General features: G+C 39.9%; 1 protein-coding gene across 5 annotated transcripts in view; it reads left to right on the forward strand.

Moving 5' to 3' along the window:
• LPP (LIM domain containing preferred translocation partner in lipoma) overlaps nucleotides 1–23,284 on the forward strand; it is a 711,048-nt gene extending 687,764 nt beyond the window's left edge. For all 5 annotated transcript variants that reach the window (XM_057545523.1, XM_057545524.1, XM_007195224.2 and 2 more), the window contains 3 exons: nucleotides 584–762; nucleotides 6,367–6,487; nucleotides 8,072–23,284. In XM_057545523.1, coding sequence (XP_057401506.1) covers nucleotides 584–762; nucleotides 6,367–6,487; nucleotides 8,072–8,200 — 429 coding nt within the window. In that variant the 3' untranslated portion in view covers nucleotides 8,201–23,284. The remainder of the gene's footprint in view (nucleotides 1–583; nucleotides 763–6,366; nucleotides 6,488–8,071) is intronic.
• The last annotated feature ends 1,123 nt before the right edge of the window (nucleotides 23,285–24,407 follow it).

The following is a 24,407-nucleotide window of genomic DNA, read 5'->3' on the forward strand; positions in this document are numbered from 1 at the left end:
ACTCTAAAATGTTAAGGTCCTTGGTGACCCCACTAGGATTTTGATGACTAATCAAGTTTTAGAAGTAATAGAGAAGTATTCTTCCAGTGGAGAACCCGGATTGTGTAGTTCAGGAGTCAAAAAGCTATTGCCATGGCCAAATCCAGCCTGCTTTTGTAAATAAAGTTTTATTGAAACACAGTCATACCCATTTACTTACACACTGTCTATGGCTGCCTTCTTGCCACTACAGCAAAATTGAGTTGCTCTAACAAAGCTAGAAGTATTTACTACATGGGCCTTTACAGAAAAGTTTGCTATTACCCCTGCTGTATTGGAAAGGAACACGAGTAGAAGTCAGACAACATGAGTTCTAAATCCTACATTTGCCACCCAGCACCTGCATGACCTTAGAAACGCCACTTGATCCATCTGTGTTTCATTCTCTCTGTAATAAAGACATACACTCTGCCTTCCTCCAAATACTGTGATAAGCACATGAGCCCATGTGTTCTGTAACAGTGCTTGTCATGCTGTAAGTTACTACATAAATGGAGCTCTTCACGTCTTAGCCTAGCGTTGGCATTTTTCTTTTCCTCCTCAGAATACCCTGGAGCAGTGCAGCGTGTGCTCCAAGCCCATCATGGAGCGGATTCTCCGAGCCACGGGGAAGGCCTATCATCCTCACTGCTTTACCTGCGTGATGTGCCACCGCAGCCTGGATGGGATCCCGTTCACCGTGGACGCCGGCGGCCTCGTCCACTGCATCGAAGACTTCCACAAGTAGGCAACCTACTCTCCCTCCTGCAGCCTAATTGTCCTCTTGGGGTCTGTTCTTCCTGCCTGTATCTGGGCTTCACACTCTTCTCTCTCCGAGCTATAGGATCTCCGGATTTGGTGGGACCTTAAAAAGAGGTTATTTATCCCCTCCTCCAATGCAGGAATTGATATTAGGTACTCCATGTGGTCCTCCAGCCTGGCCTCTGCTTCAAGACTTCCCTGGGGCTTATCCATCACATCCTTGTGTAGCTCTAATTATGAGGAAGTTGACTTAGCCGCAGAACATGTGTACTGGAAAGAGGCAGGATCCTGGGGTAGCTCTCCCTGGCCTAAACATGAACAAGATATGTGACAGTGGACAAATTGCCCAATTTCTCTGAGCTTCTCAGTTTGGTCATTAGACCAGACCCTGTCTTAAAGCTTCCCATCTGAGACAGCCTAGGGTTCTCTCTAGAGCTGACCTCTACGTCTTGGCCACTCTGCATATAGGAGGTTATGGGAGGGACTGGCACAGAGAACAGTTCAACCCCTCTTGCTAATGCAGCCTCTCACATATTTGGAGGCTATTTTATGCCATTATCAGCATATTCACACCCTCCACTAAGCTCTACCCCCACCCAGGTCTTCTCTTCCTCAGGATATTTTCTAATCTTTCGATGACGATTAAAAAGTAGAATCTTAAGGTCAAGACCACTTAACTGATGGGCCTGGAAAATTATGTCACCACTTCCTCACTTCTCTAATTTGTAGATCCCTCGTTATTATAGCTGGAGTTTTCATGAAAATTGTATAGCTTTGCATTTTGCTTATTCTTATTTGGCCAGTTTGTTGGTTGGTTAATTGGTTGATCACATTTGTTGCATATTTCTAGGAACCATATGACAGCTATAGATGTGGTTTGTAAATGGCAGACACAGAGGTTTCTGGCTCATGTTTGCTTCGCAGTGGCTTTAAGAACAGTCTGAGGCTCTCAGAGAGGTGAAGCTCATATGGCTCACCAGTTTGGGTATCTGTTCTATGGCCTCCAGATGTGCAGTCTTGTGGGTTAATTTTCACCGCTCTGTTGATTGTCAACAACTGGGAGGTACTTGCCACAAACAGTTTGGGGACCTGAGACTCATATTTTAAAAAAAGAATTTCCTGACCACTTTTCAAGTAGCAGGGAAAGTGAAAACCTCACCAAAAGATGTGAGGCTGAATAAATTTAAAAAAACAAAACAAAAAAAAACCCCAGAGGCAGGAATTCTCGACCTGAATTAGACAAGAACGGGCTCACTTTGAAAGGGCAGTCACAGCATAAATTGTACTTCACGTTATTGATATTTTTAGCTTCTAATTACACATGAAAAAAAAAAGAAAAAAACCCTGCATCTATTTAAGGGAAGTGAAAAGATACCATTGGGGAGTGTATTTCTGTCACTGTTTCTCTCCTTTCTTAGACTTACCCTAATCCAAGAAAGACTGATAGATATAATCAGAGCACACATGTTTCTGTTGCTGAAAAAGACTGATATGTTACACCCCTCAATTAAAACAGGAAATCAATTCTGACAAATGTAAGTTTATATCTATGCCATTTATCTTTCATTTCTAGGAGTGGAGAGCATAATTAGAGACTTGTGACTGGTGACATGTGTGTGGGTCTGAACACTCCAGGAAGGCAGACTTGAGCAACTGAAAGGGAAAAAGAATCTGAAACCCCCAATGCTCCCCATCACCGCTAATTCAGTGGCCAGTTAAAATACAAATCATTAAAAATAATGTTGTCTGCATGATTGGCAGGTATGCAGGGGGAGAAGCTTTTTGATCTTTTCCCCATTTCCCGAAGAAGAATAAAAGATACATTTTACAGAACTCCGTTTCTGAGTCTTGAAAGGACTGGAATAAAAAGCAGCTACAAGTCCAACCCATTAGCCATGTCTTAGCCATGGACATTGCATGGCTAAGAAGCGTGGGCTGCAGAGAGGGGAATACAGCCGCCTTCTGCAGATTCTTGATCATTCTGAACAGGTCTCCCATTTGTGAGCTTTTGGGAGATGTATTTCAATTCTGTTCTACCACATCTATGAAGAGCCCTCTATGTGCCAATTACTGTGCTTAGTGCTAAAGGAGAGAAATTGCATAGGTAGAAATACGTAGAGAGAAGCGCCTGTCTGCAAGGAGCTTGCCAGGACGAGGGGAGAGAATAAGTGCAGATTCTGTGTGATACCAGGCAGAAAAGACTGTAAAGGTGACGATGTGAGGCACAGGCAAGGGCTTGAGCTGTCAGACCCAGAAGGTATTACTCAGCCCTGGGATCTGAGTAGGCTTCTGGAAGCAGAGTGTACTAAATGGGAAATGGAGATTCTTGGCAGAAGGAACAACTCAGGCAATAACAAAGGGCCCAGAGTGAAGAAAGGCTCTCTGCTTTCAAGAAAGATCCGCTTGGCTGAAACGAGAACAGCCTGCGAAGAGAAGCTACGGTGAGATGCAGGAGGCCCAGGAGAAGGGATTTATCTCTCCTGCTTAGAAACCCTTCCTTTAAACTGGTGCTTCCCAAACTTCAGTGGGCTTACAAGTCACCTAGCGATCTTGTTAAATTGCAGATTTTAGTTCAGGAGGTCTGGGGTGGGAGTGCCTAAGATTCTGCCTTTCTGACAAGGTCCCAGGTGGTCTTGGACTGCACTCTGAGTAACAAGCTTCTGAAATGCTATTTTTAAAGCCTTGCTTATGGGCCATCCCCTCCATAACTGCCATCAGTCAGGATTGGCCCAAATCCTCCATCCTATTAGGCAGAAACTCTGTCCCATATGTCATTTCAGATGACTGTTCAAACTAGTTCCCTGGCAGACTGCCTGTATCGCACCCTCACCCCCAAAACACACACACACACACACGCACACACACAGACTTACTTTCCCATTTCACCTAAATGGCCATCTTTCAAGGCCCAACTCAATTATCATCTACTCTAAGAATCCTCCTCTGATCTCAAACGCTCCCTAAACCCATGTTTGAATTTATATCTCCTTCTCTATGTTTCATAGTTTTGTAAATTCACTATAGATAGCACTTTACATAGCCTGATTAGTAATAAAGAATACACACACACACACACACACACACACACACACGCTATTTTACAGTAACCCCCTTAAATCATTTTTGCAATATGGTAGGATATGTATATATGTTAATAGAACAAATGCAGAAATATATAGAATTCCCCCACCAGTGTGATTGCTGGAGTCTGAGTTCATTTCTGTATTCCCAGTGCCAGGACAGTGAGCTCAGAAAAGCAGATTCATTTAACTGACCCTTTCACTGTGTTGAGTCTTTATTCCACTATCTGTGCTTTCTTATCAGGGATGTTACATGCATCCATTTATTTGTTTAATCAGCATCCATTTGTGGATTGCCAGAAATGTGCCAGGACTCAGTGATTAAGATCATCCCTCTCTGAGCTTTGGCTCCCATGGCTGTAAAGCAGAAATGATAAAAGTATTCCTTAATAATGTTTGCTATCAGTAAAAAATAAGGCCAGGTGTATAGAGTGCTTAACAAGGCCTGGCACAATAATAAGCACACAATTTTCACCATCAGAAGTGTTTTTATCAAATTAATTTTATTGTTATTGTCTGCTTAGTGAGCTGAGCCTTGAAATAGACCACCTGGGATTTTTAACAATCCTCAAAATGCCGGCCAAGGAACACAGTGGGGACGGTGGAAACCACTGCCTGTCTCTTCACTTTGCCTTTTCCCATCATAGAAATGAGGCCAATCGGTAAGAGGAAATCATTACTCAGCAAGAATACAGTCTGTGCCTTTCCAAAGAGGAACCTTGAGATTGAACATAAAGGCCTAAGCAACATCTTTTCATGCGAAATGTGGCAAATACTTCATTCCATTAGATATTGCCTGACTTTCTACCTTCTGCACCAGTCACACTAGTTATTTCTAGAAACTCAGAAATAGAGCAAATCCTGTCCTTTGGAAGCTCACAGTTTTGAGGTCTCCAAAGATATGCAGATAATTACTGCTAAAATAGGCAATTTCAGTGAAAGATATTTTATCCTCAAGGAGTTAGTAATCCTACTTGGGGACATTGGGGAAGACTCACAGATAAAGTGATAGGCAAGACACACTTCTGACCTCACAGAGTTTACAGTCCCAGTGGGTTTGGGGAAGGAAATTTTGCAGCTGATTCCAGAAGGCTGCTTATTTCACTACTGATGACCCAGATTCAAAAATAATCAAGTAGTCCAAAGCAATTTTTTTTGCCACTGAGTATGAACTTCTTGCATAAAATACCAATTATAACAACTCTGATTACTGCCGCAATTGTACCATGATCCTCTAAATTTTTCTTTCATAGCAATCAATTGATCTGCTGCTTAATTCATATTTATTTAGATTGCAGCCATACAGATGCCTTTTGGGTGCTGCCAGGAAAATTAATATGTACATATAGAGTATAATGTATGTAAAGATGCTTTGACAACCATAAAGTGCTCTGCAAAGAGGTAGATTACTATCATTATTTCTTTTTAAGTCTCTCTACAAATAGATAAATTTTAACATCATTAATCTTAAAACCATTACGATGAAAAAACTGAGTTGCTCAGTCTTTCTTTTTTAGTCTTTTCAGTTCTTATCCATTTCCGTTTCAAATCACATCTCATTTCACACCTTCATAAATACCACACCTAATTTCCAGAAGATACAGATGGGTGCACAGCCTATATTTGCAGCCTATTAATCTGTTAAGAGAAAAAAAAATGTTATGGCCATTGGTCATATTAAGGAATATTAAGAGATTAGGAAATATTAATATTCCTCACCAAGAGTTAACCTCAAAAACATATGGATATGTGTGTGTATGTATATATATATGTGTGTGTGTGTGTGTTGGGTGGGGAATTCATATACACATACCCTTTGGAAGTTCTAAAATCCTTTGAAGAATAGAGAACTGGACAGCTTTATAATTTTTTCTTTTTAAACAAAAGTTTAACGCAACCAAAATATAAGAAGTGCAGATTTGGCCATAGGAAGTTTGGTATAAAGAGTATTTAAACTCACTAACCTCTGCTGCTTTGAAAAGATACGTATTTGAGGTTTCTTGTGTTCATTCCTAGAATTCAAGACACATTTCAAAGAAGAGGCTTAATAATTGGGAATGAGGCAAAGTTACCAACCTCAGGATACTTGGGTAGCGCCTGGGGAGCACATACAAAAGTCTAGAAGCAGAAGTCAGAAACAAGTAGGGGCCTCCTTGCCTCTCTGGCTGACCTGCCCAAGCCCAGGGTTTGTGTTTGCGATCTATCCACAGGTGAATCCCACGCCACGGTAGCTCTTCATGCAGAAGCAGTTCACACACTCACGCCCCTACCTCACCAAATATCATGATATTTATCATCTAGAAGGACCTCAACAGTCACCAAGTGTAAGTCCCTTATTTTAAGCTGAGGAAGCAGACTCAAGGAAAGTGACTTGCTCAAGGTCACACAAGACGGCAGACCAGGTGTCCTGGCTCTTGGTTTACACCTTTTCTTTTCACCTCCAAGTATCATCTTTTTGCCAGTGTCTATGCTCAGTATCTAACCAGAACTATCTCTCCGTTTTCAGGAAGTTTGCCCCCCGCTGTTCTGTGTGCAAGGAGCCTATCATGCCAGCCCCCGGCCAGGAAGAGACCGTCCGGATTGTGGCTCTGGATCGCGATTTCCATGTTCACTGCTACCGGTGTGAGGTCTGTGGTCAGCGCCCCCTCACCCTGCCAGGCCCACTAGAGCCGGATTTTCATAAATATAGCAATGATTAAATCTGGGGGAGCCCCTAGTGCCTGTGTTCATAGGACTTGTGTTTTACAAGAGGCCTGTAATCCAGGCTGGAAGTGACAAGGGAAGCCTCTTGCCCAAGGGCCATGTCTTCATTTATACAGCAAAGGGCGGCAAGTCTTTCTCCTCTAATCTGGGTATGAAAAGGTATAAAAACATTCAGAGAATGATTTTAAAACATTTTCTTGTCCTCGTCCTATGACTTACCCAGAGCCCCTCTTTGAAAGTACTTTTCTTGTTTTCTAGCAGCTCTTCCGAGTGCAGCAGTTAGCATTAGCTGTCTGTGAGAGATAGTGTGAACCTCTTTACTACCACATCCTCATGAGATTGGCTCTTCTAGTCCCACGAGGAGATTTTCCCAAGACACAGGCTGGCGGGGCTGACGGGGTGGCCCCTGCTCTCCAGGACTGCAGTCAGGTCATTCACCGCCTGAGCTGTAACGACCACCTGTTTCATGCAGTGTGCTTTGTTCGGCCCTACATGCCTCTCTCTGGCCTTCACATGAGCAAAGAGAATAAAAGACTTGCAGCTTTTACACTAGGTTTTATGACTAAAGAGGAACAGCAGTGTCCTCTCCTCTGTGCTGTATCCTTTAGAAAGTACAGCAGGGGCTTCCCTGGTGGCGCAGTGGTTGAGAATCTGCCTGCCAATGCAGGGGACACGGGTTCGAGCCCTGGTCTGGGAAGATCCCACATGCCGCGGAGCAGCTGGGCCCGTGAGCCACAACTACTGAGCCTGCGCGTCTGGAGCCTGTGCTCTGCAACAAGAGAGGTCGCGATGGTGAGAGGCCCGCGCACCGCGATGAAGAGTGGCCCCCGCTTGCCACAACTAGAGAAAGCCCTCGTACAGAAACGAAGACCCAACACAGCCATAAAAATTAATTAATTAATTAATTAATTTAAAAAAAAAAAGTACATTAGGTCATTTCCCTCCAGCCCCCGCCCCCAAACCTTAAGGTTTTATTTTCTGTCTAAAGTTGGAATAAGTAAGTAGAGCCCGTTGGTGGCCCTTCTGCTTAGCAGGAGTCACTCTACAACTTAGCTTCTGCCCTGGAATTACCAGGAGATTCTGTCCCTGCACCTGTATATTACTTTTGAGAGATCCTTAAATTAATGATAAATGGCAAAGATGAATTAATGATTCGGGATCTCTTCTTGTTTTATTTTCTCTTGTGCTTGTTCTTGTTGTTTGGGTGAGGGGAGCAAAACTACTAGCTGGGAGCCTAGACCCTCAGGTTCTTCTTTTCCTGGGCCTGTATTTCCCATTAAGTGATCTCAGGAGGGTCATTTCACCCTCTTCATATTGATGTCCCCAGTCTCTACTTAAGCTTAATGCGAGACCTACCATGTTATATCCTGCAGAAGGATTTGAAGGGGTTGGTGGTGTATGAAGACGAAAGGTAGTAGTTGGCCTCATTATGGAAGCCTTGAATGGAAAGCAAAGGAATTTGTTTCCATTTTCACTGATATCCTTTCCATCTGTCTTCCTTCTTCCAGGATTGTGGTGGTCTCCTGTCTGAAGGAGATAACCAAGGCTGCTACCCTTTGGATGGACACATCCTCTGCAAGACCTGCAACTCTGCCCGCATCAGGGTGTTGACCGCCAAGGCTAGCACTGACCTTTAAATCCAGTCACCTATTTAGCGGGTTAGTCGGTGGCTCTGAGAAGGATGAAACACAAGAAAAATATAAGAAGAGAAATAGGAAAAGAGAGGAAAGGCAATCAAGCTATGGGATGGTCTCTACTTCATCCACTACTAACCTTTCTTTAGAAACACATAGAGTGTGAGATTTTTTAAAGTTCTCACCAAATACACATTTCACATTTAATCATGTAGGACCTTGATGGGCCTTTGTTCCCAAGGACTTGCACATTTTTGCACGGATTATACTCCATCCCATTCACTTCTGCATTCCTTTAACTTTTAATCCCTATGTTTGTCTCACTTTTCATCTGGTTGAATGGCTTTTTTTAGTGTGGTATTTGCTGTCACACAGTTTTTCCTGGGTGAGTCTGCCAACTCACAGGTGCTTTTAGGCTTGAAGGCTCCGTCCTATCGCTTCCACATTGCCAGTGAGCATAAAAGATAGCCATTCTTTTTCTGTGTATTGAAAAATAGATCTTTCTGTTGCTCTAAACTAGTCGTGTCCCTTGGGGAAAAAAAATGCACAATTGTATGTCAGGCTATAAAGAATTTAAGCTGTAAATTACATAGGTTAAAAGAAGCCCACATCGAATTTGCAACCATCCTAATTCAAAATCTATAATGACCAGTGTTTGGGACTCATTTGGAAACAGATACTGGTGAGAGAGAACCAAACTTCAATATTTTTCTAAAGAAATTACGGATAGGGTATGCTGGATAAAGCATTTTGGGGTGATATTTGAAAAACTCATTATTACCCCAAAATGTTATCTTAAGACTTTCCTTTTCCATGCTACCTGGACATAATAATATGGACAAACTTGGTTTTCTCTAGAATATAACATTTCCAATACTGTTCCACTTTTCATGTCAGAAATATTGCCATTTTTTTTTAATATCCAAACACAACTACCAAAATTGACTTTTTCTCTAGAGGAAAATAGCTATAAAGAGCAGTTTAGAATTTTTTTTTTTCCAGGCCCAGGTCCTTTTTGCCTGACAGTTGCAAATCAGGGCACATAAAATTGTGTTAGTTTTGTGTAGTTTACTTTAAAAAGACAGGAAAGCTTGAAAAGATTGTGAAACCACAGTTTCATTATTCTTATAATCCTTCTGCAACTCAAATTACATACTGCAGGAGACATGTTCATATCATCGATGTGACATTTACACCACTTTCAAAGACAATCACTGAAAAAAATTGCCTTTTTGAGCTAAAAATATGCAGAGTCTCTGCCTAGAATCTTTATTCAGACTCTTATTGGGCAGGGAAATGCTTGCTTGCCAGCTCCAGAACCGCATCTACTTTATTACGTTTTAACATGTTTCTTTTAAGGAAGGACACTTCTCTTAGTAGCAGGTTACCGTTTTGTAAACTAATTAAGTATTTTGGATTAAGATTAGTTGAAGCTTTCTTCAAATTTTCCACAAGTATATACTTTTAAATTATGAAGTATTTTAAATATACACAAAAGTATAAGTAATAATATAATGAATCTCTGTGCCACCCAGTTTAAGAAATCAAATATAACAAATATAGTTACATTCCCCTGTATACCCTTCCCTGATTCCACAGATTTTTTTTTCCTGATTAGAAAGTGATAAAGTTTTCTAGTCTGACTTTTGTTTTTAATTTTTAATTTTAACACTCAGAAATGAAAAATTGTTTGTGCATGTTTTGAATTGCAACCCAGGCCTCAAGAGTCCCAATTAAATTTATTTTTACTTTAGTAGGAATAATCAATCATAAAGGTGGTTGATTTTTTTTTTCTGTAAGAAATTCTTAAGCTTATAGCTCTTCTGAGTTAATCTGTGGCTCATTTGCTTTGGTCACCAAACGGTTTTGTTTTAGAACCACCACAGTTACAGCTTTTCAAAGGGTCCTTTGACCACTGTCCTTTCCTTACCTTGCTGCCCTTTTCCTTGAGCTCACATTTCTCATAATGTGAAATACAAGGGGTCCACTTCGGGCAGCATGTGAATTTTAGGATACAATGGCAACTGTATCTCTGAATTTCTGTCTTCCAAATGAAAGGCCAGACCATGCAGATGATCTCAAAGAATACTGACTATTAGACAATTGAGGTGATAATGATAATATAATAATATAATCTGCTTGAATTGTTTCAGTAACTTGTTTTCTATGAAATACTTGGGGGGAAATTGTCTTTTGGTCAAAAGCAAAGAGCCCAGTTTATTGAGAGAGAGATTTTATCTCTTGAAGTGCAGTCCTATTAGTATGAATTTTGCCAAAGGAGGGAGAATTTATGAAATATTTATACTATAAAAATGCAATAACATTCTACTTGTTTGTTACATTTAAGTCCTTATGTAACTGAATGTTTACATGCCAAAAAAAAAAAGAGAGTTATAAAAAAATGCTTTCACAGGCCCCTCACTGTGGCATTGCCAGAATACTGCTTGCTTACAATCTTTATAGTGCATTTTTATCACATAACCTCAGAGTATCTTTACCAAAGATTTTTAAAGTAAATGTCCTTTTAATATAGACTTATCATACTTTTTTAATAATGAATGTGCACACCTACATATATAGACTATTTAGATTTAGATTTTTTTTTTCTTTCACAAGGTATAATAAGGAAAGGATCCTAAAATATTTTATTTCAGGATTTCTTAAATACATGATTTATATTGCTTTCTTATCTTCTATTAATCATTTGGTGTCAGCAATGCCAAATCACTTTTTACTGTTTTAGCTACATGAAATTTTGCCTATAACAGAGATATAAGGATCTAGTACCTTAAGGATTATAATTCTACTGTCTTTTGATATATTGTCTTGATTGTTAATCATTTAAATACATAAATAATAGAAGAGAATCATAGAGTCTATAAGAGAAAGTTTGTAAAAATATACTAAAAATATGCTGGCTTTAAAAAAAATTGTCAAGAACACAAATATTTGGTAATTTTATGTAACATGAGAGACATGGAAAAGGAAAAAGAAACCCACTATGTCTTGGGCTCTGCAGACCATTTCACAATTAGATTTCTCCATCGCCTGGATCTCCAGCTCACGGCGACTGAGTGTGGAGTCTCATCTGCAAACAAATCGGCCTTTAAAACTCAAAACTAAGTCATGTGTCCCAGCAAAGTGCATCAAGACTTTGAGATCCTGAACATCTCTGCAGCTCAAAGATGTGGGTTCTTTTTTCTTTCATTAACAAATTGTTTCTGTAAGAGCAACTTCTCTGATCAAAATTACTTCATTGAGTGTATGCTGATTAATACAGTGGAGATATCAACACTATAATTATTTTCTCACTATGAAAGATTCTGCAGAGATGTTTGTGATGTTTCAAGCATATAAAACTCTCAAGTGTTTTATATTTGGGTCCCAGGGGGAAAAAAAGAGCATTTTACCATGGGGCTATAGTAGAGGGTTTATGGAATATAGACAGGACTCTGAAAACACAACTTCCAACAGTTTTCCTAGTTAGTAAAAATCCTATTAATGTGAACCAGCCAGGAGTAACAGTGTTATTTCTATTTGATATGGTTTGGGCTTCTCTTGTCAAATCTGTGTCGGCTGCCCCTCGATCCCTCCATTATCAAGTTTTGCAGGGTGTTGGGGAAGTTATGGCAGCTGCCAGGGAGATCAGGGAAACACTGATGTAACCTCACAGCCTCTCACCATTCCTCTTGGCTTGGAAAGGCTTTTTTTCCATATACATTTCTAGAAATATTGCTATTCTACCTTAGTATTTCACATTTGTAGTTTAAACAAGCGATTGTCCATCTGTTGCCTAGAGCTACAGTACATGTGTGTTATGAATGAAATATGACAGCGTGTCCCATACCGTGCTTTAGCCATCTGTGGGAAACCAGGAGGCTGGAAAAGATATACCTCTGCAAAATGTGCCTCAAGTTCATTTCCTGAGATCGCTCTTTTGGTGCACTTTCATGGGAGACAATCAGAGAGCAACATGTATTTGTGCCTTATTTTTAAAGAATCTTTACACTACTATGAATGCTCCACTGAAGAGTCTGTCACTTAAATAACCATCCCCAAATCTCCAAGATATACTCATCAAAAAGTCGAAATCCAGAGAAATCTGAACTCTTCATCTTAATGTATTCTAACAGTATTTCTGTTCTCGCCATCTCTTAGAAGTACCTTACGGATTCCTAAATTAGGTAAACATTCTTATGCCACAAGGTGATGTCTTGGGTGTTGTTGGTGACTAGGTGGTCTTACTTAGTGGTCTTACTCTCATTTTAGTTAGATAATGAAGACAGACTTCCACTTGAGCCTTTAACACCTATTCAGCATGTCCACTTTTTTTTTAATGGCCACAATTTTTTTGTTTGTTGTTGTTTTTTAATTTAATAGTGTACAGAACAAGTTGAGGATCTTGGTTCTGAGTCATTATTATGGTGCAGTCATGAACATTTCAGGTCAAGTTATTTCCTTGACAGATAACTTTTCTCATGAAGCTGTTGTTTAGTTCACTTATTATTTCAACCTTTAAAAAGTGATCTGATTAAAGCTGTGTGGCGTGGTGAGAGTTCTTCCTCTCTCTCTCTCTCCCCTGCCCCTTGTCTCCCTTCTTATTCCTTCCCATTCCTACTCATTAATGTTATCGTGCTTGGACTTTTCATAAATAAGTTAAATCAATGCATTACAATCCTTATGGAATTATGATCATATTAAGGGAAGAATTGTACTGCAAAATATATGTGTCATCCATAAATTCTTTCTTTAAAAGTACCTATTTTTCCAGATTGTGTTTATTCATAAAGTGAGGTGAGATAATAGAGTCTTTCAGTTTTATTTTAATGAGTTTTCATCAGGGACTCAGATCACAGAGTTCTTGGCAAATTCCTTTATGACTGGCCTACTTTTCTCAGCTATAGGCAAAGTGATCTTTCTAAGACTAGGTTGAGATTTTTTTTTTAATCCAAAGCATTTTGACCAACAAAACAATCATATTTTTAAGTGGTGGCATGTTATTTTAGATCAGTGAAACTTGAGAGTTTTCCTTATGGCAGGGGAAAGCTATTATCCTTCTGGAATTTTTAAACATATCAGCATTTTTCCCATGACAATAATATTAAACCCTAATACTTGAATCACAGTATTTTGCAGGGAGTAGGTCAGCAACAGAGTTTTTCCTGAAGCGCAGATTACAGACCTGTAGTCTGTTTATAAAAAGCAACCTGAGAAGAACAATCTGGGTCTTTCAGTAAAACATATTGTCTTAAAATGAGTCAGAGATTCTTTTGAACTCTGACTAATACCGATCAAAACATGCCTTCTGTGTCCACTTTTTATAAATTTGTTTAGAAAAAGCTTATAATTCTAGGACTGTATTTCTATTTTTGGTTTCTGCCCTTACTTCTGTTTTCTACAAGTTGACCTTGATTTTCGTTTTTAGGAGGGTCACATATGAGGAAAGTAAAAGCATAACTAATACATACATAATTCAATACACAAATGAATTTGCCAAGAATTAATGATGGTCTCAGTGAATGTGTTGTTTTGATAAACAGGCAGAGGTTTTTGGGGTTTTTTGTTTGTTTGTTTGTTTTTTTAACCTGTCTCCAAGAAGAGAGGGATTTGGCGGGGAAGGAGGAATTTGAGAGAAGGGGCAGGTCACAATTTAAACAATAAGATTCTTGTACCGTGTAACTCAGAATTTTCATATGGGTTTTAAGGATTGGCAATTGTAGTTTTTTAAACAAGTAAAATATTTATATTTCCAAGTTTATGAGGTGTTTAAAAATCACTATGGCTAACAATGTATTTTTCCCTTGTCAGAAGAGAATTAAAATGGGAGCTGCTTCTCAGCCCCATGGCATGGCCATAACTACACAAGACTTTTATAATACATGTCATTTCATCCCTCTGTGAGAGGGCCATAGCTCGTTCTCTTTGTGACAGATGGCAATGCATATTCTTACATAGTCTTAGTTAAGCTGTACTACACCCTAAGCATCTCTGAAGGTTAGAGGTTTCTATTTTCACACATTCAATATTTCATCCCTTCTGATGTACTTACTTGGTGAGCACAGTAGGCAGGGGTTGTTTTGGTCTGTGGGCCTCTTGTTCAAATCCAGTCATCCACTTTCTGTAATGCCCTGCCTAAACAGCTATACTAGAATTGATTTGTACTGCTTTTCTCGTTTTTAGTTACAAGCACAGAAAACTAACTTTAGCTTACTAAGTTCAAAGAAGAAATATAAAATGGCATATTTTTCCTTCAATATAGAAAGGAAAGACACTTACTCCTTTACCTCTTTTATTTTCCTGGACCCTGTGCAAAAAGTTGTAGACTCTATAATTTTGTTATCCAACATGCGTGTGGCTTATTTTGTGGGAAGTTGTGTGGAAGATGCATTTTATTAAACTCATTGACTTTTCTCCTGTGAAGTTACAAAAAAAAGAATTACTAAAATCTTCGCTCTTTATTCCTGATTGTTACTTAATTTACAGCAGTTTCTAACCACACTAATAAATATCTCTTATCCTAGCCCTTGTTATAAGCACAGATTTTGTAGGATTCTACAAGCAAAATGTTATGTATACTAGAAAGATGAGGGAAACCATAGCTAATTCTTTTGTAATACTTTAAGATGGTTACATTAATCCTTCCCTACTGTGTGCTTGCTACTTTTTCCAGGATACTTATTCACTTATGGGCAAGAGAAAACATCATTCATCTAACTCTGTTAGACATTTACCTAATAGGCCCAAATAGAAGTCTTATTAAATGACCCACAAATGCAATCAACTTGGTACTGAACATAGCTTCTAAATTCAGTGTTCAACCCCAGGAATAGAATGATCTACCAAGACTGAGACAGGTTTCATTATGTCATCTTGTGTTCTACACCAGTGTAGAGGGCTATAGCTGACCCCAAGCCCCAGTGCTGTTCCTAGGCAAATCATGTGTCCTTTAAGGATCTGAATCTCCCGTTATTTTCCTGACAAGTCTCCATTTCACATCTTCTTAGAGCTGGCTAGTATGTAGTATTATTCATGGCAGTCCCTTCTACCACTGGGGCAGCTTTTTTCTACAAAAGTTCTTCCGTGTTAAACAAAACTCTGGCTCTGGAGCTATGCACAAGAAGTCTAATGTGTAATGTCTAAATCGTTGCCTCTAGGTCAGATATCACTAACTCTTTCAACTTTTCCTCATTGATTGACATGGTATCAAGTCCAATCACCCTCTTGCTTCTCCTTTGAACAGTTGGACCCAACAGTGTTTTCTAATTTTGTTTCAGTCTACTTGGTGAAATATAGCCAGCACTTTGGGTCAGGCTAGGTAAAAACACTTTCTTCAGGGTTGAAAGTAAGTGGAATTGGAATCATCCAAAGGAAACTGATATTCAATGTGGAAACTTCCCCCAAGGACTCAGACCCAGGAGAGTGAAAGCCTGATGAGGATAGATCTCCCATGTGTGCAAAACAGTCCTCTTACACTGTGTCCTTTACTGTTTTTGTTGTTACCAAAAGGTCAAAAGAGGAAGTGAGCTAGTTAGTATATATGTCATCCATAAGACTGCCACTTCTTGGTCAATGTTCATAAATTCTCTTCAACCCTTTCCCTTTGCTCTTGTCTCCTCAAGAATAAGACATTTCTTGTCCATGTTCCCATACCGAATACACAAAAAGAGTCCTGGGCTCTTTACAGGTTCCACATAAATATTTCTGGCTGGTTGGGTTTTGAGATTTGCTTTCATTCTTCTGGGTTCAAATGTTAGTACCTATAGATGTTGCACTCTAGACCAACTGAGCAGCTTCCCTACTTGAGTAGTTAAGAACTACCCTTAGGAGTCCATGTTTTCTCTATACCTTTGTCCTTCTAACATCTTTACCCCTTACTCATCTCCTCAGTGTAATAATCACTTTAAGAGAATCAGCCCCTAAGTAACTTTGATTGAAGCTAACTGCAGTAAAATCAAATAGGATCAGTCTGCACTCCATAGGAAGGAATATAGCTTCAGGAAAAGTAATTCTCCCCAGTGGTATCAGTAAGGCTTCGTGGAAGAGTGAACTTTGTTAAGGAATCTTGGTTCATTGGCTTGATTTAGAAGTTTAGAGAAGAATACTGACGGCACCAGAAACAAAAGGAAAGCATAGGTTATGTTCAGAGAAGACCTTCTGCTTTAAGTATCACAGATTCTGCAATGTCCTTCACAGGAGAAAACGCTTCCAGATATTCAAGGTCAGTGAGAAGGGAAAAGCATAGAGCAAGATTGATTCAATTTGCTTTTTCATCTCTATGTAAATGTAAGATAGGATAAGTTGTCAAATTATAATCCAACCCATACAGTATCAACAGGAATCTTTTTTGATAACATACAAAATGTACATTTGCATTGGCTCATAGTTCTGTAATCCACTCTTGCACCAAACACCCGTATCTTTTGAGCCCACAAGGCAATGAGCAGGACACCTCTATTTTCCTATTACTTCTAGGTCCACAATTGGAAAGGACTCCACATTCATCTATTCCACTTGGTGTTAAAATTCCCTTATAGATTTCTTGCTAAGTCATAATCCAGACTCTGCTTAAGCATCACCTGCATCAAGGAGCTCATTACTTCATAAGCCCTTCCATTTCCTCCATCATGCTTTGTTCCAAGCTCCCAGACCCAGCCTTTGGGGTTTAGGTGCTCCTTGGTGCCACACAAAATTAATCTTTAGTGCATAATAAAATGTCGCTTCCTCCCTCTGTTTTCCTTCCAAATATATTTTGCTTTCGGCAACACACTACTTTACAAAAAATAAACTTTGATTTTTTTTTTTAGCTGAAGATTATGAAAACCTTTAAACATCCTTAAAAATAATCTGACGGGTTTTCTAAGGGTTAGGTTTTAGAGTATGAGTTTGGGGTTGCTGTTTTTTGCTTTCTTATTCAAAAGACAAACTGTTCTGACCGTTGTTACACAGCTTCATGCCTTCCCCCAGTAACTAACCCATGAAACCCTCTCCTGTTATTCATTCTGCTGATACTGACCTTAAAATGTTGGGAAATGTCAGCGTGTGGTCGCCACTTCTAACAAGGAAAATGTCAAAAGCAGAAAATACTGGTTCTATTGAAATGCATCAGCTCTGGCCAGTTGTCCTGTGCGAAAGGAAGGAGGTTACATTATGTCATGGTTTTACATAGAAATGTATACCTTCTTTGCGTATTGTCCCGAGTTACTATTTAGTGTCAATACCATTCCTTGGTCTTTGAGAGGACAAGGCTTGCAGCCCTTCCACCCCAGCCTTAAATTCCAGAGTCCTATCGGCAGAACCTGTCATCAGGCTCCTGGGCAGGACTTGGAGGTGGCTTTCTGAGCTCTGAAATAATAATTCCTAAGAGAGCTTACAAACTGCTTTCACACATAAAACAGCCCTGGGAGGGAGGTTATTAATAGCCCTATCCTAGAAGAGAAAGCTGAGGCTCAGCATCGTTAAGTGACTTGCCAAAAGCGATAGAGCTGGTAAGTGGTAGATTTGGGGACATACCCAGGTCTTGCAAGTGCAGTGCTCTCTCCAGTGGCCGCTCTCAGGGCACAAAATACCTCAGAGCACGCTGTATGCTTCTCACAGACCACCGTGCCCCCTGTTTGAGGGCATCCAAGGAAATTCACATAGGTTACTCAGCTATCAGGTGGCAGAGCCATGTGTGTACTGTGGTGTTTGAGGTCATTTAGAGCTTGCATGCATTTTCTGTGTCATCTTGTGGGAAACTACTAGGTATTCTGATTGGCAGTGTGATGGAGCCGGTGAGGAAAGGCCACCGCTAAGAACAAGCACTGTGGCACTGAAGTACACTGCAGCAAATTTCCCCAGAGACCGTGGTTTACTTTACATTAACTGAAAAACTCTCTGGAGCTGTGAGGTTCCGTTTATCAACCAAGACCATGTCATTTAGAATCCAGTGGCGTGCAGAAGTGACTTGACCCTTAGGACGATTCTCCTGTGGGCTACGATTTACACCCCACAGAGGCAGGAACTGCTGTAGGTAAACGATGCATATTCTTCTCTCAGTTCACATTTATCGAGGCCCGCCAAGTGTATGTCACAGCATCAGGCATTTCCGAGCCAGCCAACCGACCTTGACCTTGAAATGTCTGTGAACAAATGCTATGGGATTGACTGCCATTCTGTGACTTGGCTTTTGCTATTTGATAGCCTGGGCTTACCCAGCTGTGGTCGTTTTGTGATTTGTGTGTACTTATCATGAGGCGTTTGGTACTATGTTGTTTCCAGCATACTTACTTGGAAGCCTGCGTGTATATTCTAGAACCTGCTGTACGTGGCATTTCAGCAACTGGGCATGCCTTCTCTTGAGCTGCATCCCTCGGGAAGCTGTGCCTTTTGATGTGTGCTCTTGGGTTTTTAGTTCCTCCCATTTCTCATTATAGTTGCTTGGCTTTAAGTTAAAATCTGTTCACTGATTGAAAAATATCTTTCTTCATCTGAGTTAAATCTACTGCAGGGAACCTTTAAAACGAGCTTATCTAATAAGCTTTCTAGGCATTTTCCCTCCCTAGAGTCTGCCATCCATCAAGCTGGTCTCATCATCCCTCTGCTGAATTCCCTGGGATTAATGAGGGCCAAGTTAAATAACAAATGGCCTCTCACCCCTTTCCGGTCTTCACACCTGGGAAATACATGCGGGGCCGGCAGGGCCAGCAGACGAGTCTCCTTGGCTGAGACGGCAACATTTAGACACTGGAAAGGTGGCTGATCTTGCTGTGCGGTTTGATTAATGTGATGACTGATAGAGTGGGAAATGATTTCTCGTAGAATAACAGGTATAACCCTCACTACAGGAGTGGGTAGCAGAAGCTACTGAGAACTTTTCAGAATTATCTGGGTGAGTACGCCTGAGCCGAGACTCACTTGGGTAGAAATGGTGCTGTCTTATTAGAGGGAATAAAAGGACAGTGAAGCTGTGAATATGAAAAAGCAGCCCTTTAAAAAAATCAAGGGAGCCACAAACTCTGGTTTATCGTTACATAATGTAAAGGAAATTATGAATGTATTTTTTTCTTCCTCCACTGTACACAATATTACCCCCCATACTTAGGGAAAATACAATTGTGTTGTCTTCAAAACGCTCATCCATGCACGTGCTTGCACACAGGCACACTCTCTCACACACACACACGCACACACACACGCAGACATCTTCCAAGAAGGCTGATCCTTCAAAAAGGAAATCTTCTTTTAAAACACTTGGATTTTTCAGGCCAAGAAACTAATAATTCCTAGACCTGACCCATTTTAGTGACTGCCAAAAAAGAAAAGAAAAAGCTATTTAAATTTTGTACGCATCCATTTATCTCTTAAAATATGCCAAAGCAATTTGAGGTGAGGGTGGAGACTAAGGTATTTATCTCTGCTGCTTGAGGCTCTCTTTATATTTCTACCTGTTGGGAAAAGGGTAAGAACTATTCTTGGGCGATTATTATTTGATGCATTTGTGTTGCCACCTTGTACGATGCCTGCTTTGCTTCCTACCGAGGCATAAGAATGAGTTGTTTTTTTGACTCCTTTTCCCCTATCACGAGGGAGTACATATTAAAGCCTGAATGTCTTCCCTCACCAAATTATTTCACTCCATTTCTGAGCTAGTTTAGAAAGTGCACAAGGGGGAGAGCTAGCTTTTCCTGGATATATGTCTCCATTTTTCTTCTTTCTTGGGAGACAAATATAAAGGAAAAAAATCCAGTTTCTTTTCATCTCTCTTTCTCTTTGGGTGACAGTTGATGATCACTTAGTAATTATAAACCAGAAGTAGGCGAATAGCTTAGCCAGGTTATGATGTATCTGCCAACATGCTTCATTCCTTCAAACACAGACTTTGAGAGGAAAAGGGATTTTATCATTTAAATGCCAACAATAGGAATGGCCTCATATTTTAACTTTCAAACAGTAAAAGGTGAGTTGATATTTGGGCAGTGTTTGCATTTTACTAACCCTATATGCCTTCTGCTTAGTTTTTAGATGAATGTCATTACATTAACATATCAGGGAGAAATTGCCAAAAAGTGTTAAAGTGCCTTGGACCTTCCTCACGGGGTAGCAAATTGAAACTGGGATAAACCGTGCCAGCCTTCTTGCTTAACTGAAATACCTGAACTGAGGTGTATCCTTGATGAAAGAGATTTAGGACCCTGGAAACTAAATCTTGTCACCCACCATTAGCTTCTAATTAACTAGTTGCAAAATCATTTTTAAATGACTTTCTTCCTTTTAGTACCCATTTTTTCTCTTGGGAAAGCTGATGAGCAAATTATCCAAGAATTATTTCTTATTAAACAAAAAGTCAGAATATTTCCCCCCCAAAAATCTGAAGTAGTCCTCATTAATTTTCAGGAAACATATGAAAAAGCAAATGGAATTAAAGATGGCATCGATTGTCTGATTATTTAGCATGAATAAAATTATGTGATTTAATGTGCCTTCAGTGAAAACTTAAACTAAATGCAAAACTTTAACAGCAGGATGCAGTATTGAACTTTGCCTTGTTATCTATGCAATTAATTACTTTTTTTGTTTTGTTTTGCCTTTTAAACTTCACCTTTATCATTCTTTATCATTAGTTAAACAGATTTGGGGCTGTCTCTTTCTCTACTGGGAATATGTGCAATTATGAGATGCACCCCCCAAAAAAGGAAGGGAAAACAAAGAACTTTCGGGTTGCAAATCTGCGCCATGAAGTAGACGTGACATGAAGATGCAGAGCCGGAGGATAGTAATTTTCTCTGAGCCGTACACACCAGCTTTTATTTCATGGCTTTGTCACAGGCTTTTCTCCTTCTGCGCTGTCACCTTTGAGAAAAACGATTGCACCTTCTCCAAGTCTGCCTTTTAACAGCTACAGTTGAGTTGGCAAGACTTCCCCAGCTCTGAATATAGCCATTTGCCGACTCCGGCCTCTTTGCGAGACTGACTCAAATCTGTGATCTTCTGTTCAGCATACACATCAGCAAAGTGAGAAGATGAGCACTAAATATAGGCTCTATTAACTTTACTTTTAGATTTACTGCCTTCAAAAAAGTGCCTATTCTGAGAAACATAGACGTTATTCCTACATATGTATGTACACACGGTACCCAGAGTCATACCGTGCAGCCTTCAAAAACATACCATCGAAAGGAGTAGGTGCTAAGATAAGGAAACCTTGCCAAATGAAAGTCCCTCGTTTCCAATATCCCCTCCCAAGTGGCACCGTGAAACAGGCTGCAAGCACATTCCCTGAGCATTCCTTGCTGATACAGCCACTTTATATTTTTATCCTACTGGTTGGTGGCATATTGCTGAGGTTTCCTGTATCTACTTCAAGGGAATATATTATGCTTTATGGAATTGGAACATTTAGTCAGGAAAAAAATTGTTTAAGGGAATTAATGAGCCAGGGTCTGTATTAGGATATGTGTCATATGTGTGTTTTATAAACTAAGCATTGGTGAGCTTAGAATGTCAGCACATTGCTTCTCCTTTTATCTCTCAGGCTAACATCAGTGAAAACTAAAGAAAAGTCTTGGCTCTGGGAATTGGAGGCTCAGGGGGCCAAAGGCCCTTGCCAGATCCTTAGAGCATCTTTACTTTGACTCCTAAAAATAGTAGCCCATGTTATTTAATGGCTTTTGTTTCCATGGTTCTGTCACTGACATTATAACTGTAGATATTGTCGACGGAGCAGCAGCTCAGCCTAGGAAGTTGGATTCTTACCCAGGTGTGGCAACAGGACAGGGTCTGGACAAATAGGACGAGGTAGACTATGCACGATTTTAGGAAAAGGGTTGAAGGGAGGACGTGCTTCCAAAAAAGATCTTTCTCAATGTGTCGTCTGACTCAACCAGCTGGCAAATTACACTTGCCAAGTCGCTCTCTTCCCTTCTAAGTCAGTTGGCTCCACGTTCACTTGATTCTGCCTCTGCTTTGGGAAGGCAGGATACCTCCATTTAGCCTTTCCCCAAGGAAGCTCTTGGCATCCTCTTGGTCACAAAGTTGTCTCCTATGCCACCTAGTTTCACCAAATGGAAGTAAAGGGGGACAAGCAATAGAAGATGCTTCCCATGCCCTTGAAGTCAGCCACTATTCTGCTTTCCATCTAAGGGGCTCCACTACTTAAACTAGGGAGGAGGGCGGAACGGATCATGGTTTCATCATTTCCAGAGTGTGGACCACCCTTCCTTCGTTATCATTTTATGAGACTACTTGTCTTCTTGGAGAAAGTGATACTCTTCACTGAAACTGTCTACTCTTCCTGGTGATGTTCCGTTTTTACTTTATTCAGTTTCAACACTAGTCATTTTCTTTCATTTTTTTAGAGAATCAGATGTTAGTACTAGATAAGAGTTCAATCTCTGTGTGATGTCAAAAGGGGCATTGGGATACTACAGAGTTTTTCCTCCTTGGAAACAAGATGGACTGGGAAAGAGACAGCATGTCTTTGCTCCAGGTTTCAATCTGATTGTGACTATGAGAGAGTTTTATGTAATGTTAAATGGTATTTACAAGTAGACAGATCAAGGGAAAAGGGGGAGAAACCAGGTCTTCTCTGTGCTAAATGTGTCGAAGAACAAGAACTTCCTACTAACTAAATACAGTCATAGACCCACCATGATCAGCTGCGAGTCTGAATAACATTCTCTGACTTAGGGAAAGCCATACACACACACACACAAAATGTATAGGGAATATGCCTTTTTTCACATGTATGATACTGACAGAGCCATGGTATTCCCAAAATACAGATTTCTCTTTTTTATTCTTAGCAAATTGCATCTCTCCACTACATCATGAACCATCACTGACATATCCAAAATAGCCCTCGTGGTTCCTTATGAAAATATGAGATAAAACCTGTTATAAGCAAATGATTTGGGTTATTTTCTTTTGTTTTTATACATTACCAACTATATTAAATCATGTTTCTATTTACCTTCTATCAATTTTTTTCTATCAAGTATGTTTTTCCAATGCTCTATAAGAATAAATACGAAAATCATATTCCTTTTTTTTCTGTAAAAGAATTGCAACTACTTTATTATATTTAGAAATCCAATAAAGTTATTACATTTACTTGCCTATGTGTGGAATTCTTTCTGAGTTGGATAATCCCTGTCTCCTTTCTTCTAACCTCTTTTACTGTGATTCATTTTTTACATCATTTGCTTTCCATATGGTCCTCTGAGAAAGGGAACGTCTCTCAAAGCAAATATGATGCCAAAAAGACAATGAAGGTACCCACTCTTCTCCACTGTTAGCACGGAAGATCTTAAGGTTAGATACGTTCAGAAATTACTTGACCACTTTGTCTTAAACTTTCAAGTAAAGAACTTTCCCCTTTTAAAGTTGGATCCAAATGAATGAGTTCCTGGGGTGGGGGGCGGCAAATGGAGAGTTCTCCACTCACATCACTAACAGCTGGCTGACTTTTCACACTTTTATTCCACCTGTTTTATGCATGCTTTTCCAATGCTGAGAATCTGCTCTGTGCTAGGCTCCTTGAGGGATACAGACATAAATAAAAATCAGACATAATTCCTGCTTTCAAGAAGTCTCTAGTAAAGCTGACAAATAACCATGGTAAGAAGACAGGAAGAATCAGACACTTGGGAGAGTATAACTCAGCATTTTCAAAACTTTTCATTATCATATCATTTTTAATAGCTCTGTGATCTGGAAGGATTTTTGCCCGCATTTTACAGATGAATACGCTAAGGATGTGAGAAATAAAATTAACAATCCAAGATCACCATTCGTTCACTGAACACTCATTTTTAACTTTTTAAACAGAGCTACAAGAGAACCCAGTACCCTGACCCCTAGTCCAGTCTAAAATGTAAGAGTGGCTAGAACTAGAGGGCACATGAAACTCCTTCCATGAAATTCAGAAATGGGTATCCCTTCTCCTTCCCACTTAGGCTTTGGGTTTTATCTCTCCAACCTCATGTTTCAGCATACTAATGCTGAGGGGTCTGAGAGCTCCGCAAGAGGCCGCCAGTTTCAAAGGTACCAGACACAAGGTGTGTCTTTGAATTAACAAATGGTAGATACATCACTGGGGCTCGGCGTATTTGTAACTTCTTGCCAGAAAGCTGTAAACAGAGAAGGGCATGTAACATGTGAACTTGCCTTTCCTTTCCCTATTTTCCTCAAATTACTCACTTTATGTTCTTTGGCCCCCTTCTGCTTTGTGTTT

Source organism: Balaenoptera acutorostrata, chromosome 4 (assembly GCF_949987535.1).
Source record: "Balaenoptera acutorostrata chromosome 4, mBalAcu1.1, whole genome shotgun sequence".
In the NCBI taxonomy this organism is placed as follows: Eukaryota; Metazoa; Chordata; class Mammalia; order Artiodactyla; family Balaenopteridae; genus Balaenoptera; species Balaenoptera acutorostrata.